Source organism: Pyxicephalus adspersus, chromosome 7, assembly GCF_032062135.1.
Source record: "Pyxicephalus adspersus chromosome 7, UCB_Pads_2.0, whole genome shotgun sequence".
Lineage (NCBI taxonomy): Eukaryota > Metazoa > Chordata > Amphibia > Anura > Pyxicephalidae > Pyxicephalus > Pyxicephalus adspersus.
Genome location: NC_092864.1, coordinates 53,229,426 through 53,242,465, shown reverse-complemented (window position 1 = coordinate 53,242,465; position 13,040 = coordinate 53,229,426). Strand labels below are relative to the sequence as shown.

The 13,040-nt window shown below is 38.9% G+C and overlaps 1 protein-coding gene across 1 annotated transcript; it reads right to left on the bottom strand.

Moving 5' to 3' along the window:
- Nucleotides 1–1,387: 1,387 nt before the first annotated feature.
- ATIC (5-aminoimidazole-4-carboxamide ribonucleotide formyltransferase/IMP cyclohydrolase) lies at nt 1,388–12,643 on the bottom strand. Its single transcript, XM_072418468.1, has 16 exons — nt 12,516–12,643; nt 10,353–10,479; nt 9,296–9,372; nt 8,478–8,544; nt 7,335–7,423; nt 6,268–6,419; nt 5,938–6,094; nt 5,278–5,403; nt 4,490–4,597; nt 4,293–4,378; nt 4,107–4,196; nt 3,697–3,825; nt 3,504–3,596; nt 2,852–3,034; nt 2,559–2,711; nt 1,388–1,701 (listed from the first exon to the last, which is right to left on the bottom strand). The coding sequence occupies exons 1-16, from the start codon at nt 12,526–12,528 to the stop codon at nt 1,582–1,584; spliced, it is 1,770 nt and encodes a 589-aa protein (XP_072274569.1). The 5' UTR covers nt 12,529–12,643; the 3' UTR covers nt 1,388–1,581.
- Between the last annotated feature and the right edge of the window lie 397 nt (nt 12,644–13,040).

The following is a 13,040-nucleotide window of genomic DNA, read 5'->3' as shown; positions in this document are numbered from 1 at the left end:
CAGTTCTCTATCCATTTACAGATTGACTTTTCTGCACACTGGTCACGGATACCTGATGAATGCATACTGGTGCTCTACTACAGATTGTGGAAGTAATACAGACAATGGTGCTGTCACTTATAAAGGTTAATCGGCTATACATAGATGCTAACATACGACAGGTTTCCCTTTCCTTACTTATGTGCCCCCCCCCCAAAATGCCATAGAGGTGATATAAACACATCCAGTATGACCATTAGAAGAATGTGTCTTGATAATTGTAATGGCTTATGGCACTATATTGCCTTTATTATATTTTGTAAAAGATGATCACAATTATAGTTGAGCATATGAAAACCTAAATGCATGTCTAACACCCACACAAACACCTTAAAGACTATCACACAGAATTCTGTCTCCCGCACAAATCCTATTACACACTACTCATTGCCCACCACACAAAAACAAGAAAACACTTGTTTCATTTTAATCCCAAATTATTATTCCAGAGGCTGAGACCCACTGCAGGAGACTGGTGGTTTATGCAAATTAATGATTATAGCGAAGATGGGAGAGCTATACGAGCCATCCACTCCTCCCGAGATGGTATGGCTAAGTATTACACTACCTGGGCGTGCTGGTGGAGCTTTTGCAACTCTCCAGAATACCATACTCTTGTGTACTGGAATTCAATAAACGCCTATTCAGACAACAGAGTCCTTTCTTTCCTTTTCTCCTCTCCATTCCTCCACCATCTCCCCATTACCCAACATTGAGAAGAAACCTTAAAAGTCACCTTGAGTCTATGATAGAAATCTTCAGCTAGGTAATTTTGGAGATACCCGTTTTGATACGCTATCTTAGCAGCCCCTTTCATTTGACAAACATTTTCCTCAGGGACCTTGATTTCAAAGGTTTTATAATATGATATAGATAGCTTAATTACATACTTCATGTCAGTTATGTATGGATATCCTGGTTCTTAAAATATTTAATGTGTTATTGCTGTACTGATGGAAATATATACTTAAATGTGTTACTTTTTCTTTGGCAGTTTAATAAAGTTTATTTCTTGGAGAAAAAAAAAATAATCAGTCCAATTGTCCTCTCCCAACCCATATACAGAATAAGAAATAGAGTGTTGCTGAACAGAGCTTCACGTTGATGAAACTCCAGATTGCATTTCTGCGCTCAGTGAGCAAGGTCTATGGGTAGGACAGGAACAATGCTCTATTTGTGTGGTGGTGATGAGCATTACACGGAGATGAGCCTTTGAAAGGGATCATGGAAACTGCATGTGGTAGGGAAAGGATACAGAAAAGAAAGAGGGATATCTTGATGCGAGAGTTTTCCAAGACAAAAAGATAGAATTTCTCAGTAGCAAAATGAAAGAAAACTGATACACCAAAATATTTATACATTTATTAAGCTTTTTTGTGGTCATTATTTCCACTTGTGTGCCCACATGGTGGAAATTTGGTTGTGAAAGAAAGCCAAGATGACAGAGCACTGTGCAACCAGTGGTAGATTTATGGCAAACACATTACGCTACTACAATGCATATTATTGCTACAGTATAAAGAAGAGTGGTTTTTTGGAATGTTAGTGGTGGAAAAGTCGTAGGTTTGTGTGAGCCAAAACGATGCCCAGCTCATTGCATGCCTCAATTACCACCTTGTCTGCCAAAGAGCCTGAGGGAGCCGCGATGTACTGAACCCCACTCTAAAAGAAAGGGGGAAAAAAAGAAAGATGGTCTTAAGTACAATAATATTGGAGCTAGCTTTTTAAGTAGACACACACACACACACACACACACTTTCCTTTGGGTACAATAAAGAAGAACAATAAAAACTCAGCCTGTCACTACTTCCTTCCCCGTTTCATCCCACTTCAAGGAGACCATCTTCTGCCATTTTGATTGGGATGACAACTGCCTACACAAGAGTTCATTGATTCCTGGAACTTGCAAGGGAGTTTGCAGTGTTTTCCTTGCAACCAACGCTCAGCATGCACAACTCAAAATGCAAAAAACAGACAGCTAGGTGACAATCAGACAGTTAAGAGCAGTTATTGCAGAAGGGACATAGCCTCCTTATTTCTGCAATAAAAACCTGCCTGAATCTTAAAAGGTTAGAAGCAGGACTTTAGCTTCACTTTTGCCTGAGAAACCTCTGCATCCCAGACACTTCCAGATGTAGATGCCTGTTCTCTTGCTTCCTCACTATTTTATAGTGATACAGGGGCTAAAAGACAGAACTCAAGTTTCCTGGAAATGTGTTGGATACACAAGAATAGGTAATAGGCTTTTTCTTTACAGCTAGTTACTAGTTGCAGTTAGTCACATTTAATTAGCCTTTTCAGAAAAGTTCTAATTTTTTAACTAAATAAAAATTTGTTTATTTAGGTGAGCAATGCAACTGTGTTTTCATCAACAGGGCTTTTAAACTCTTAAACACTGCATATATATTTAAGGGAACACCTGAGCTTGCTATGGCAAAACAGAATGAAGCAGTCATATTCTAAAAAGCTTTTTGACCATTACATTGTAAAAAGACTTTCAGGCCTGTTATTATCATTACCTTACTAGCCCGTTCTACATTGTCTCTGAAGGGGAAAAAAGCATCTGAGCTCAAGCAGACCCCAGTCAAGGTAGCGATCCATTGTTTTTTCTCTTCAGGGGTCAGCAGTTCAGGGGGATCTTCAAACAAGGACTCCCACTGTTCTCGCTCTTTCTGTGACCAGTAAACATACATAAAATCATACAGATAAAATCAGTTTTAAACCAAACTGTAAAATGAAAACAGAAATGTAGATGTTCAAATAGTAAAGTAGAGGCAGGTGCTGCACATGCACTTTAGTTATGTATACTGACCCCTTCAAAGATGCCATTCACATACTGATCAATAGCATTTGAGATGTCAGATCGCTTCACTCCAGTTCTAAACTTCATGCCAAGAACACGTGGGTGATGCCTCAGCCACCAGTTATCAGCTTTGTCTCCAGCAAGACGAGTGCAATGCATACGAGACTGCTGCCCAGCACCCATCCCAATCACCTGACGGAGAAGAAAATGTATCATAACGTTGGAATCAGCACACTCATTACAGCAGGTTGATATAAAGCGAACAGACTATACTTCAAATATATAACACTAGATTTAATAAGCAGTTAAGAGGCAGAGAGAAAACTGCAGGTTTTCATCCTTGCCCTTCATATTTGGCAAGCACTCAAATATTTTTGCCTATGCCCACATTGCAATAATCAATTGGGTGGAGGTTGGTATTTACATAAGAGTTTCAAGCAAACATTCAGTTACATGTTCTAAAAGCAGCCAATTTTTATTTAATTAAAAACAATCTATTAAAATTTAGGGTCAACAATTTCTAAAAAGCTAAAAAACTCTTACAAAAACAATTGTTTAGCTACATGTACAGCCATCACAAGGCCTTGTGTCTTGATTAAATCCAATTCTTTCTCATCATATAAGGTAAGATATACACAGTACTACACATACTAATAGTTACCTGCCCATCCTTGGCATAGCACACAGAGTTAGACTGAGTGAATTTCAGCGCAATTGTGGCTACAGTCAGGTCTCTGGTTGCTGGCTCAGGAAGCTAGAATTAAAGCCAATAAAAAAATAAAAAAAGTTATGCTGTCTGCATATTATAGTGGCATTGTACACGGTAAAGATGTGGGACAAATCTGAAACAACACCTCTTTCTTTGCGGTCACTATATTACTAAACAGGGAAGAGTCTACAACTGCATCATTTCTTTTCTGCTCCAACTGCAGGCCAAAAATACTCCGAATTTCATTGTTTTCAGGCTCATAATTTGGGTCCATCTGAAAGATAAAGTAAGTTGCCACAACTTAAACATACTGATTTTTTCATCAGATAGATACTTTAAATTTATTGTTGACCAACCTAAATTGGAAATTGAGAGGGGCACAGAAAAAAAAAAAAAGATGATATATAGTTTCCACATGACTGGCAGTATTCCAATTGCATGGAACCATGGGGTAAAAAACTTGTGAACTACACTGGTAGTAAAAAATTGCAGCAACTCGACAATGTTTTATGTGTACACCAAACCATTTTTAAGAATTTAAACAGAAAAAAGCACCTGCAGCACACAGTAACTTCCAGACTTCTTTTTAGAAAGAATTTCCAGAGCCTCTTTTTCATATCCAGGAGCAATAATACCATCAGACACCTAACACAAACAACAAACTGTGTTAATATCTTTCTTTTCAGCATATTCATTATGATAAAAAGGCTTTCCCACTTAGTAGACCTGTAATGATCTTACCTCTCGAGATATTATTTTTGCAGTTGTAACATCACAGACATCTGAAATGGCAATAAAGTCGCCAAAAGAAGACATCCTGTCAGCACCTAGTAACCAAGAGAAAACCTTAGTTGAACAGTCATGCAAAATTGGTTCAATAACCTATAATTACAATATTGTATTTATTATATGTTATAAATATTTATAAGTTCTGGTACCTCTTGCTCTAGCATATGCAGTTGCTAAAGGGGTTAGGGATGAAAACAGGTCCTTCACCATACACACTTGTGCCTCTTCTTCCGTCAATGGAACACCCACAGCAGCACCTAGAATTAGAAAAAAAAAAAAACTTTAGTAACTGACAGGAGAAATGGAGTTTTCATTAGCTATCTTGGCAGATAAAATAAGTACACATGCATGAACCCCAGACTGGGCACATCACACAATTGCTAAAATTAGTGCTTGGATCAGCTACATCACTGGTTAAATCTGCAAAGAGTTTAGCTATCCCATAGAGTGTAGACATCCATTAAATATTGGTCGATGTAAGCCTGATGCAGTAAAGGGCTATTTACAATGATGAATCACAATAACAGCATGTACAAATGCCTAGATGTGGTTTAACAATAAATAAAACTCAAAACTAATTACTTTTGACGTGAAACAAGGCCTACACACCGTTAGAGCTGTCATCCATTTTTGTAAATAAACTCTTTTCAGACATGTAGACTGGCCTTTTAAACCATTGCACGTGCTTTTAGCACTGCAGAACTCAGCAGCAGTCCAGAAGTGGTTTTGAGCTGGATCCACAATCCAAAACAAATAGTTACCTATTACTATTCGTAAGTCCTCTATCTTCTGTATAGAATTAGATTGCTCTTCTTTCTTTAGAGAGTCCAAATTTTAAAGTTTGAAAGTCCACAAGCATGCAACATATTTACTGGATACCTTTCCAATATGCCACTCTAATTAGACTCTGTAGCACACCAATTTAAAAATTGGTTACCTGCTGGGCTCACATGTTTGAAGGAAGTGGCTGCAGGCAGACCCAGTGCATTCTTCAGCTCTGTAACCAGCTGCCAGGCATTCAGAGCATCACACAGATTGATGAATCCAGGAGAACCACTCAGAACTGCAGAAAACAAAAAACAGAACAATCACATTTGACTGAGGCATAGAGCATCCATTATACATACAATGATCCTTAAATGTGGAAAAAAAAACTTATTCAGTTTTCAAAAACGAATGAATCAAGCACTAAAACAGCAATATTCCATTACTTAATAAAATAATATGGAATAAAATTACAAAGCAGAACTTTTGAATGTTGAAGGCAGTGACAACCCCTTCATCTTTAAAAAAAATCAATCATGGCAGCAAAAACAAGTTCAGTGGCTTGAATATGTAATATTTTAAATTGCTGTTAATTACCTTTTGGTTAAAGTGGTCCTGACAGTATTGTACACATGAAACACATCGGTATTTGTGTGGTCTATATATTTTACGCTACTTTTGTGGTAATGACATTAAGTCACACTCACGCCAAGTTTAACCTTGGTTCCCTATATTATTAGGAAGCCCTTAAGAATAAAAAAAACTGCTTTGGGTGCTGCCATATACTGCCTGATCTTGCTTGTGTGTGTTCAGAAGCATAATGTTTACCTACCTGTGAGGGGCAGCTGTGCTCCACGAGTAAAGATCTGAGCAGGAACCTGGTGAGGATTTATACCATATCGGAGGGGAAGATGAGACACACCTTTACTATACTGCTTACGGAAGTAATCGGAGATGGCATCATCATATTGAGCAGTGTGAGTAAACGCCTGTAGAGATGATAATTTATAGTATTACAATGGGTGGCACAGATTTATTAAGAAAGTCCAAACACCAGAGATAAATGCCACAGCATCAACCTAGATGTCACCTGTTCAGAGCAGACATCAATGGAATGAGGATGCATTTTAGATCAATTTATACTAAGTCTTACGATTGGTACCTTCAAAGCTAGCTGACAGCGTCTCTCCAGTGTGGTGTCTTTCTGATCAGATTTTTCCATCTCTTCTGCAATACTGTTGTAATCATTGGGGTCACACAGGACAGTAACACGTGCATGGTTCTTGGCAGCTGCCCGAAGCAGAGTTACACCACCTGATGAATGTAAAACACAGTCAGTTAGACCAGGTTTTCATTTTTGCAATATCTTATCAGGTTTAATTCTTTGAATGACATTAATAGCTGATAAAACTGTATATGTTTAGTAGGATAAGTGGTCATGGTGGTTTGTACAGCCACAATCTGACTGCAACCCATCTCTGTGCTGCTTGACCACGCCATAAACACAAACATTTAGCTTGGTTAAACATTCACATTTATGTCAGTGAAGAGCAGCCATGGAAGAGGCTGGAACATGGGGGAACAAATGTGATCAAAATAGGATATTTAATCTGCCCCTCTGATCCTCTTAGGAACTGTTGGCCAATGGTCATGTTTATTTTGTAATAGGACAGTAGAGTAAATACATTTTAATGCAGACTTTAGCCCTGCTTAATTGCTCCTCTTACAAATCTTTAAATGTATCAATAGACTTTTTCTGTGTAGTGTTGTGACAACTGCTATCACAATCATTTCAGGCTGGAAAATGAAAGGACCATCACTAACCAGAGTGTTTCAGAAGGATTTCTGGCATAAAGGTAACTATGCACTGAAACTACACTCCATCTTTAATTATATGGAACCTTTAAAGACTCATTTGAAAAGGTCTCCTGAAATTTAGAGAGTAAACTTCTAAGCAATGTCTCTGAGGATCGATAGGAATGGAAAGACGGAATTGTAGCACACCCCTTTTAATCACATTCACAGTAAACGTCATTAATGAAAACAATTTTGATAAAAGCCTTAAAAATGTTTCACAGATTGTTAAGTTTAAGAAAGCAACCACTTATTTTTAAGGTTTCAAGGCCAACATTGAAAAAAAGGCATGGGAGAAAACAGAATGGAATCAATGCCAAATAGTGCACTATTAGTATCAAAATCCGGAGGGTAAGGAGTGGGGGCAATATTTACCGATGTCAATTTGTTCCACAGCTTCCTCCACTGAGACACCAGGTGCAGAAACAGTCTTCACAAAGGGGTACAGATTACAGACAACCACCCTGCAAAGAATCATCAAAAGTGATCTGTATCAATGAAACACCACCTTCTTACAGCACACTTAAGAAGCTTCATTCATCTAGACCAGGCATGTCCATAGTCCAGCCCAGGGGCCAATTGCGGCCCCAGTTCAGATTTCCATCGGCCCGCAGCCTCGGTCATAAAATCAATAAAATGCGGCCCGCCAGCACTGCTGCCCACAGTATAAAAAACACGTGTACAAAAAAGATATTGTATATTTCATTAGAGTTGATCAACCGCCTTGAAATTTATTGGCCCGCTACTCGGCAGGACGGGAGTCCCCATGTGTGCACAGGGAATCCCCCTACGTCATTATAGTGGACGTACGCTGTGCGGGATCTGCACGGACCACACCCACTGATTCCAAGAAGGAGCCCTGCATGGAGCCCGCACTGACACCGGACTCTGTGCACAGGGAATCCCTCACATCACCCTGGCGGGCGTGTGCTGTGCGGGACCCGCACAGACCACATTCACACTAACCCTGAGTACATGCTCAACGGTCGGCCCACACATTTCCACCTCACCAAATCTGGCCCTCTTTGCAAAAAGTTTGGACACCCCTGATCTAGTCAAACATGTTATCCGGATACACCAAAAAGTAATACATTTGGGGGTTATGTACTAAACAGTATAACACAGTGAAATTGGTATATCCACTTTCTATGGGCCCCACAGGGCCATATGAGGCCTATTCCCACCACTGCTCCTCATCAACCCAATGTTTAGCTGTATGAAAACACTTGGTGCTACAGTATAGCCAAAGTTTGGGTTTTAGGATGCAAAAGGGCCCAATGATGCATGCATAGTTAAGCCTGCAGCTTAATGCAGGCGATTTTTTTTTTTTTTTGCAGCAAATTAAAAAAAAAATAAAAAATAAAAAAATAAAAAAAATAAAAAACAAGGGTTTTCTGTGCTGCATCTATATGAAATTAAAAAAAATAAAAGTGAAGTAGATATTTATTATATTGCACATCTATCGCTATTAAAAGTCCAATCAGTCCTTTCTTTCTCGAGCTTAAAAGGCTGATGTACCTGACATAGCTAAAACCCAGTCTGGTAAGATCCGCCTGGTCTTCAGGGGTCCCTCTTGCCAAGATACCTAAAAAGAGAAACTGATTAGAACAGGGAGGGTTATCAAATCCTGCATATCTACAACATTTGTCTGCCATTGACAAGGTACATTGCCTAGGAGAACCATTTATTAGTCGTATCATTTATGTACCTGACAACTATTGTTGTGGCACCCTGTTTCTGTTCCCCTGACCTAGTGTATTGTAGATGGCACAGAAAATTGTATCTAAACTTTATAAATCAGGAGTAAAAGAGCAAAAAGTGTCCACAAGTTTGACGCAAACCTAATTTACTTAACACAGGTCCAAACCACAACATGTCCTCAAAACTGTACATCAAAAGCATTATGCAGAAAACAAGTGATTGTTTTAGCCACATCCTTCTACTCCTCCCTCATAAAGTTGAAATTTGTATACTGGAGCGCTCTTAAGGGGTTGTAAAGAAATATGTAGGTGCCTGAACTTTCTTTGCATTGTCAAGTTATCCATCTCATCGATTTACTTTAAAGCTGGCAGCTCACAATAAACAAGCATCAGCCCATTTAAAAGTGGCCTATTAAAAGACTATCTACAGAAAGACACAGCAATAAATAATACATCAAGGCCAGTTTAATTCCACTTTTTAATGTGATGTTTTCTGGAAACAACCTTGGAGTTATCAAACTTGAAAGAATCAGCAGCTGAGAAAATTAAAGAACCAAGAAGTTAGCTGAAGCAGAAAAATTAGTTCTGTACAGTTAATACTCTGCAATTCATTTGGCCGTGATGTCTTGAACTGACCTGCATGAACTGCGGGGTGAAGAGTTTTCACACGTCCACCCAACATCTCTGGGAAACCAGTAAGTTCAGAGACATCCCTGGAACAGTAAAATAAAACAAATGATTGTCTATTACCTGGTCACTTTAGGACTTTTATATTATCAAACATTTTATAATTAAGTTTACATGCAAACGTTGATAATTATTGTCTTTCTGACCAAAGTACAGGATTCTGCTACTGGTAATACCATTACTTTATCATTAGTCGTTCTGAAGATATTGCTCTACCTATCTAATACACAGAAAAAGCAGAGGAGATCTTAATGTCCCCACACTCAACATGCTAAAAACTTCCTAGCTTAAAACAGGAACATAAGACAGGTGTAAAGTAATCTTGTGATATTAATATTATAGTGGTAAAATCAAACAAAATCAATACATAAAAGCAAGCGAAAGAACCCCTTTATACCTAGGCAAGAAGAATTAGATACATTCTGCTTTGACTGAATAAAACAAGCATCATACAATTTTCATTAGAAGAGTAAACAAGTAGTCTTTAGACCTAGATTTCCTACAACATTAAAGATAAATACCAGGCAGATATAAAACACCACTAAAAGCAAAGCATTTATTATGAAAGTAAAATAAGCAATTTTTAACACAACCAGCATATTGTCTTAACTCCTTGTTATATTCTTGTAAACTAAGATAACTAAGCCAAGTATGCACAAGAATAAAAATCCTTTATCAAATAAAACTACTCCTATATAAACTACTAAATTTAAACTATGTAGTTTTTGTACTTGAAGTTCAGTTCTAATCTGAAATTTCCATTTGAGAGGAAACTATGTTACCAAGAGTCTCCCATCCTAGGAGGTAAGATTAGGTAGGTATTGTTGACCACAGATTACATTTAAACAGATCTATTTACTGGAAAATTGCAAGGGATATGCAGTACCTGGATATTTAGGAAGTCATGCAGTAAAGAAAATTATTTATTATTTTTAAAATAAAAGACAAAGGCATGATTGGTTTGACCAATGGTCACTTTGAGAAAAATTAACAATGTATTTTTTACCTGACTGTGAGCCCAGCATCACGCAGAGCTTTAGCAGTTCCACCGGAAGCCACCAAGGACAGCCCAAGAGAACTCAACTTCTTGGCAAACTCCACAAGACCAGTCTTATCAGAAACACTGAAGAGAGCTGAAAAACAAAAAATCAATGTGTAAACTTTGACATATAAATGACAAGGGGAATATTATAAAATGTTGCTGAAATATACCCAATTCACACTTCAATATATTTTGTATTGAGGAAGGGTTATGTTTCAGACATACTGTAATTTTTAATGAAGTGTGAACAGCATCACCCATCACACAAATTATTAGACCCTATATATAAAGAAGTAGGGCAGTGATGTGCATGCAAAAAAACATCACTGCAATCTCCTCAAATCAGCCTTTTCTTGTTCATTGAGAAAATTCTATAACTCCGTCTGTGAGAGCTTTCTACTTTTTGCCATAGAAATAGTCCCTAAACAGCCTGAAAAAAAAAAAAAGAAAAAAAAAAAAAGAAAGAAATTTAGCCATCCCTACCTCCTCTCCTACACCATGAACCATGAAAATGGGTCATATTATCAAAAGATTGCCCTGAATACATCAGCACTTTTTTGTTGTATATCCCTGCTCAACTACAACATACAAAGCAGGAAGTGGTTGTTATTCAGAATACCAAATGCATTAGGATATTTACATATGGTTTGTGTGGATATGACATAGCACAGGACATAACGTCATCTCTTGCCGATATATACAATGCCCACCTAAGGCACAATACTCCATAACAAAGCACAAGACACGCTTCTTGTTCAGCAGACATTTCTGCATAAAGATTCTTACATATACCAATCTTTTCAAACCCACAGATGTTAACCTAAGCAGATATCTATTTAAAATAGTTACTAAAACTTCAAAAGACTGCTTAATATTTCTAAACCTGTATCTTTTAGTAAAAGTTGATTGTCCCATATATTTAAACACTTAATGTGATAGAGTGAAAACACGCCACTCATTTCCCCATTTTTGCTCCCACATCTTTACAACCACTCTAACACTAGATCATGGTGTCCTTAATGACCTGGAGGACACACAAAGCCCCATCTGTGCAGTCATATGATACAATATAACTGATATGTTTATAATTAAATTACAGCCAAATAAGTCATGATACATCCATTTACATTTCCTGTAGGCAGAGTTTACCATTGCTGTAAGTTTTATAGCAAAATTGATATGAGAAGCAGATTTTACAAAAGCCATTCCACACAAATTGGCAGATGTATTAAAAATCGTGCAATCTAAGGTAGGTTCACCTGACTAGCTTCAAGCCAGCCACCGACTACGCAATATTTTCAAAAGATTAGAGGTCAGGTTTGATACACAAGCACACTGGATTTTGCAATTTCACCTAGGTTATAACCAATTAACATTTCAGAACCTAGAGGAATCAGGGCCAAGTATTGGCACTAGTTCAGGTGGTCATCGCCTGTGCCAGGTAAAGGAATCAATATCGGGGGATGTACTCTGCACATTCAGGTAGGTAAGATCTCACTGAAAACAAAAGCTCCTGCAAATGAAAGATCCTTTTATACCTACCCGGCCTGTACTCTTCACAAAATCTTTATGCTGCTGCAGAGTTACACCTCACCTTGCCCTGGGGATTTGAAAACCGGATCTTCATTTATCTGACTTTTTTTTTTTTAATTTAATTTTTTTTTAATTTAATTTTTTTTTTTCAAAACATTGATATGCTGGCAGGTCCTATAAATCTATCTGTACTAGATCTTTTAACAGGAAGATCCCCCTTTAACAAATTATATCCAATCAGAAATCTTACATTTGTAAACCATAGGGTGACTTTACAATAAAACTATTGTGCATGCCTTACAATCATATTGGGTAAAGAAAGAGGTGTTGCAATATAACTGACATTGTATATAATCTCCTCAATATTGTATGCAGCGCGCCCACACACCTTGCAATCATCACACAATCTATACTTCTATAGTTATCTGTAATCTCAGCACACATGAACTAGTTGCTGACATTCAGGCTGTCACGCTGTTTACATGGGGTTATGTGAGGTGATGCAGAGATAATGGCTGGGGAATGGAGGAAGACTGATACAGCCAGGGACAGATATGACAGGAGGACACAGTCCGGAGATTTCCCTCTACTCACCCAGCTCTGCCATCTCCACTTCTCACACACAGGCCACACAGAGAACACGTGCGGAGCACAGACACCCGCCTGAGAGATGCTGGATGGGGAGAGACCTATCAGCGATGTCACGGCCACATGACCATACCTTGTGATTAATGGGGAGGGGCTAGATGAGAAGGGCGGAGTCATGAGCACACCGATTAAATTAGGGGGAGTAGTGGGGTGCCGTGTGAGGTGTAGGTGGGAGTGGTGGGGTGCCGCGTGAGGTGTAGATGAGAGTGGTGAGGTGCCGCGTGAGGAGTAGGTGAGAGTGGTGGGGTGCCGTGTGAAGTGTAGGTGGTGAGGTGTAGGTGGGAGTGGTGGGGTGCCGCGTGAGGTGTAGGTGGGAGTGGTGGGGTGCCGCGTGAGGTGGAAGTGGTGGGGTGCCGCGTGAGGTGGGAGTGGGAGTGGTGGGGTGCCGCGTGAGGTGTAGGTGGGAGTGGTGGGGTGCCGCGTGAGGTGTAGGTGTGAGTGGTGGGGTGCCGCGTGAGGTGTGAGTGGTGG

Excerpts from the sequence above, each read along its gene's own strand:
- ATIC (XM_072418468.1), bottom strand. Across the intron at positions 3,826-4,106 it reads GAAGTTACTGTGTGCTGCAG|ATGGACCCAAATTATGAGCC; the intron begins GTGCTTTTTTCT and ends TTTATCTTTCAG. Across the intron at positions 3,597-3,696 it reads TAGTGACCGCAAAGAAAGAG|CTTCCTGAGCCAGCAACCAG; the intron begins GTGTTGTTTCAG and ends CTTTAATTCTAG.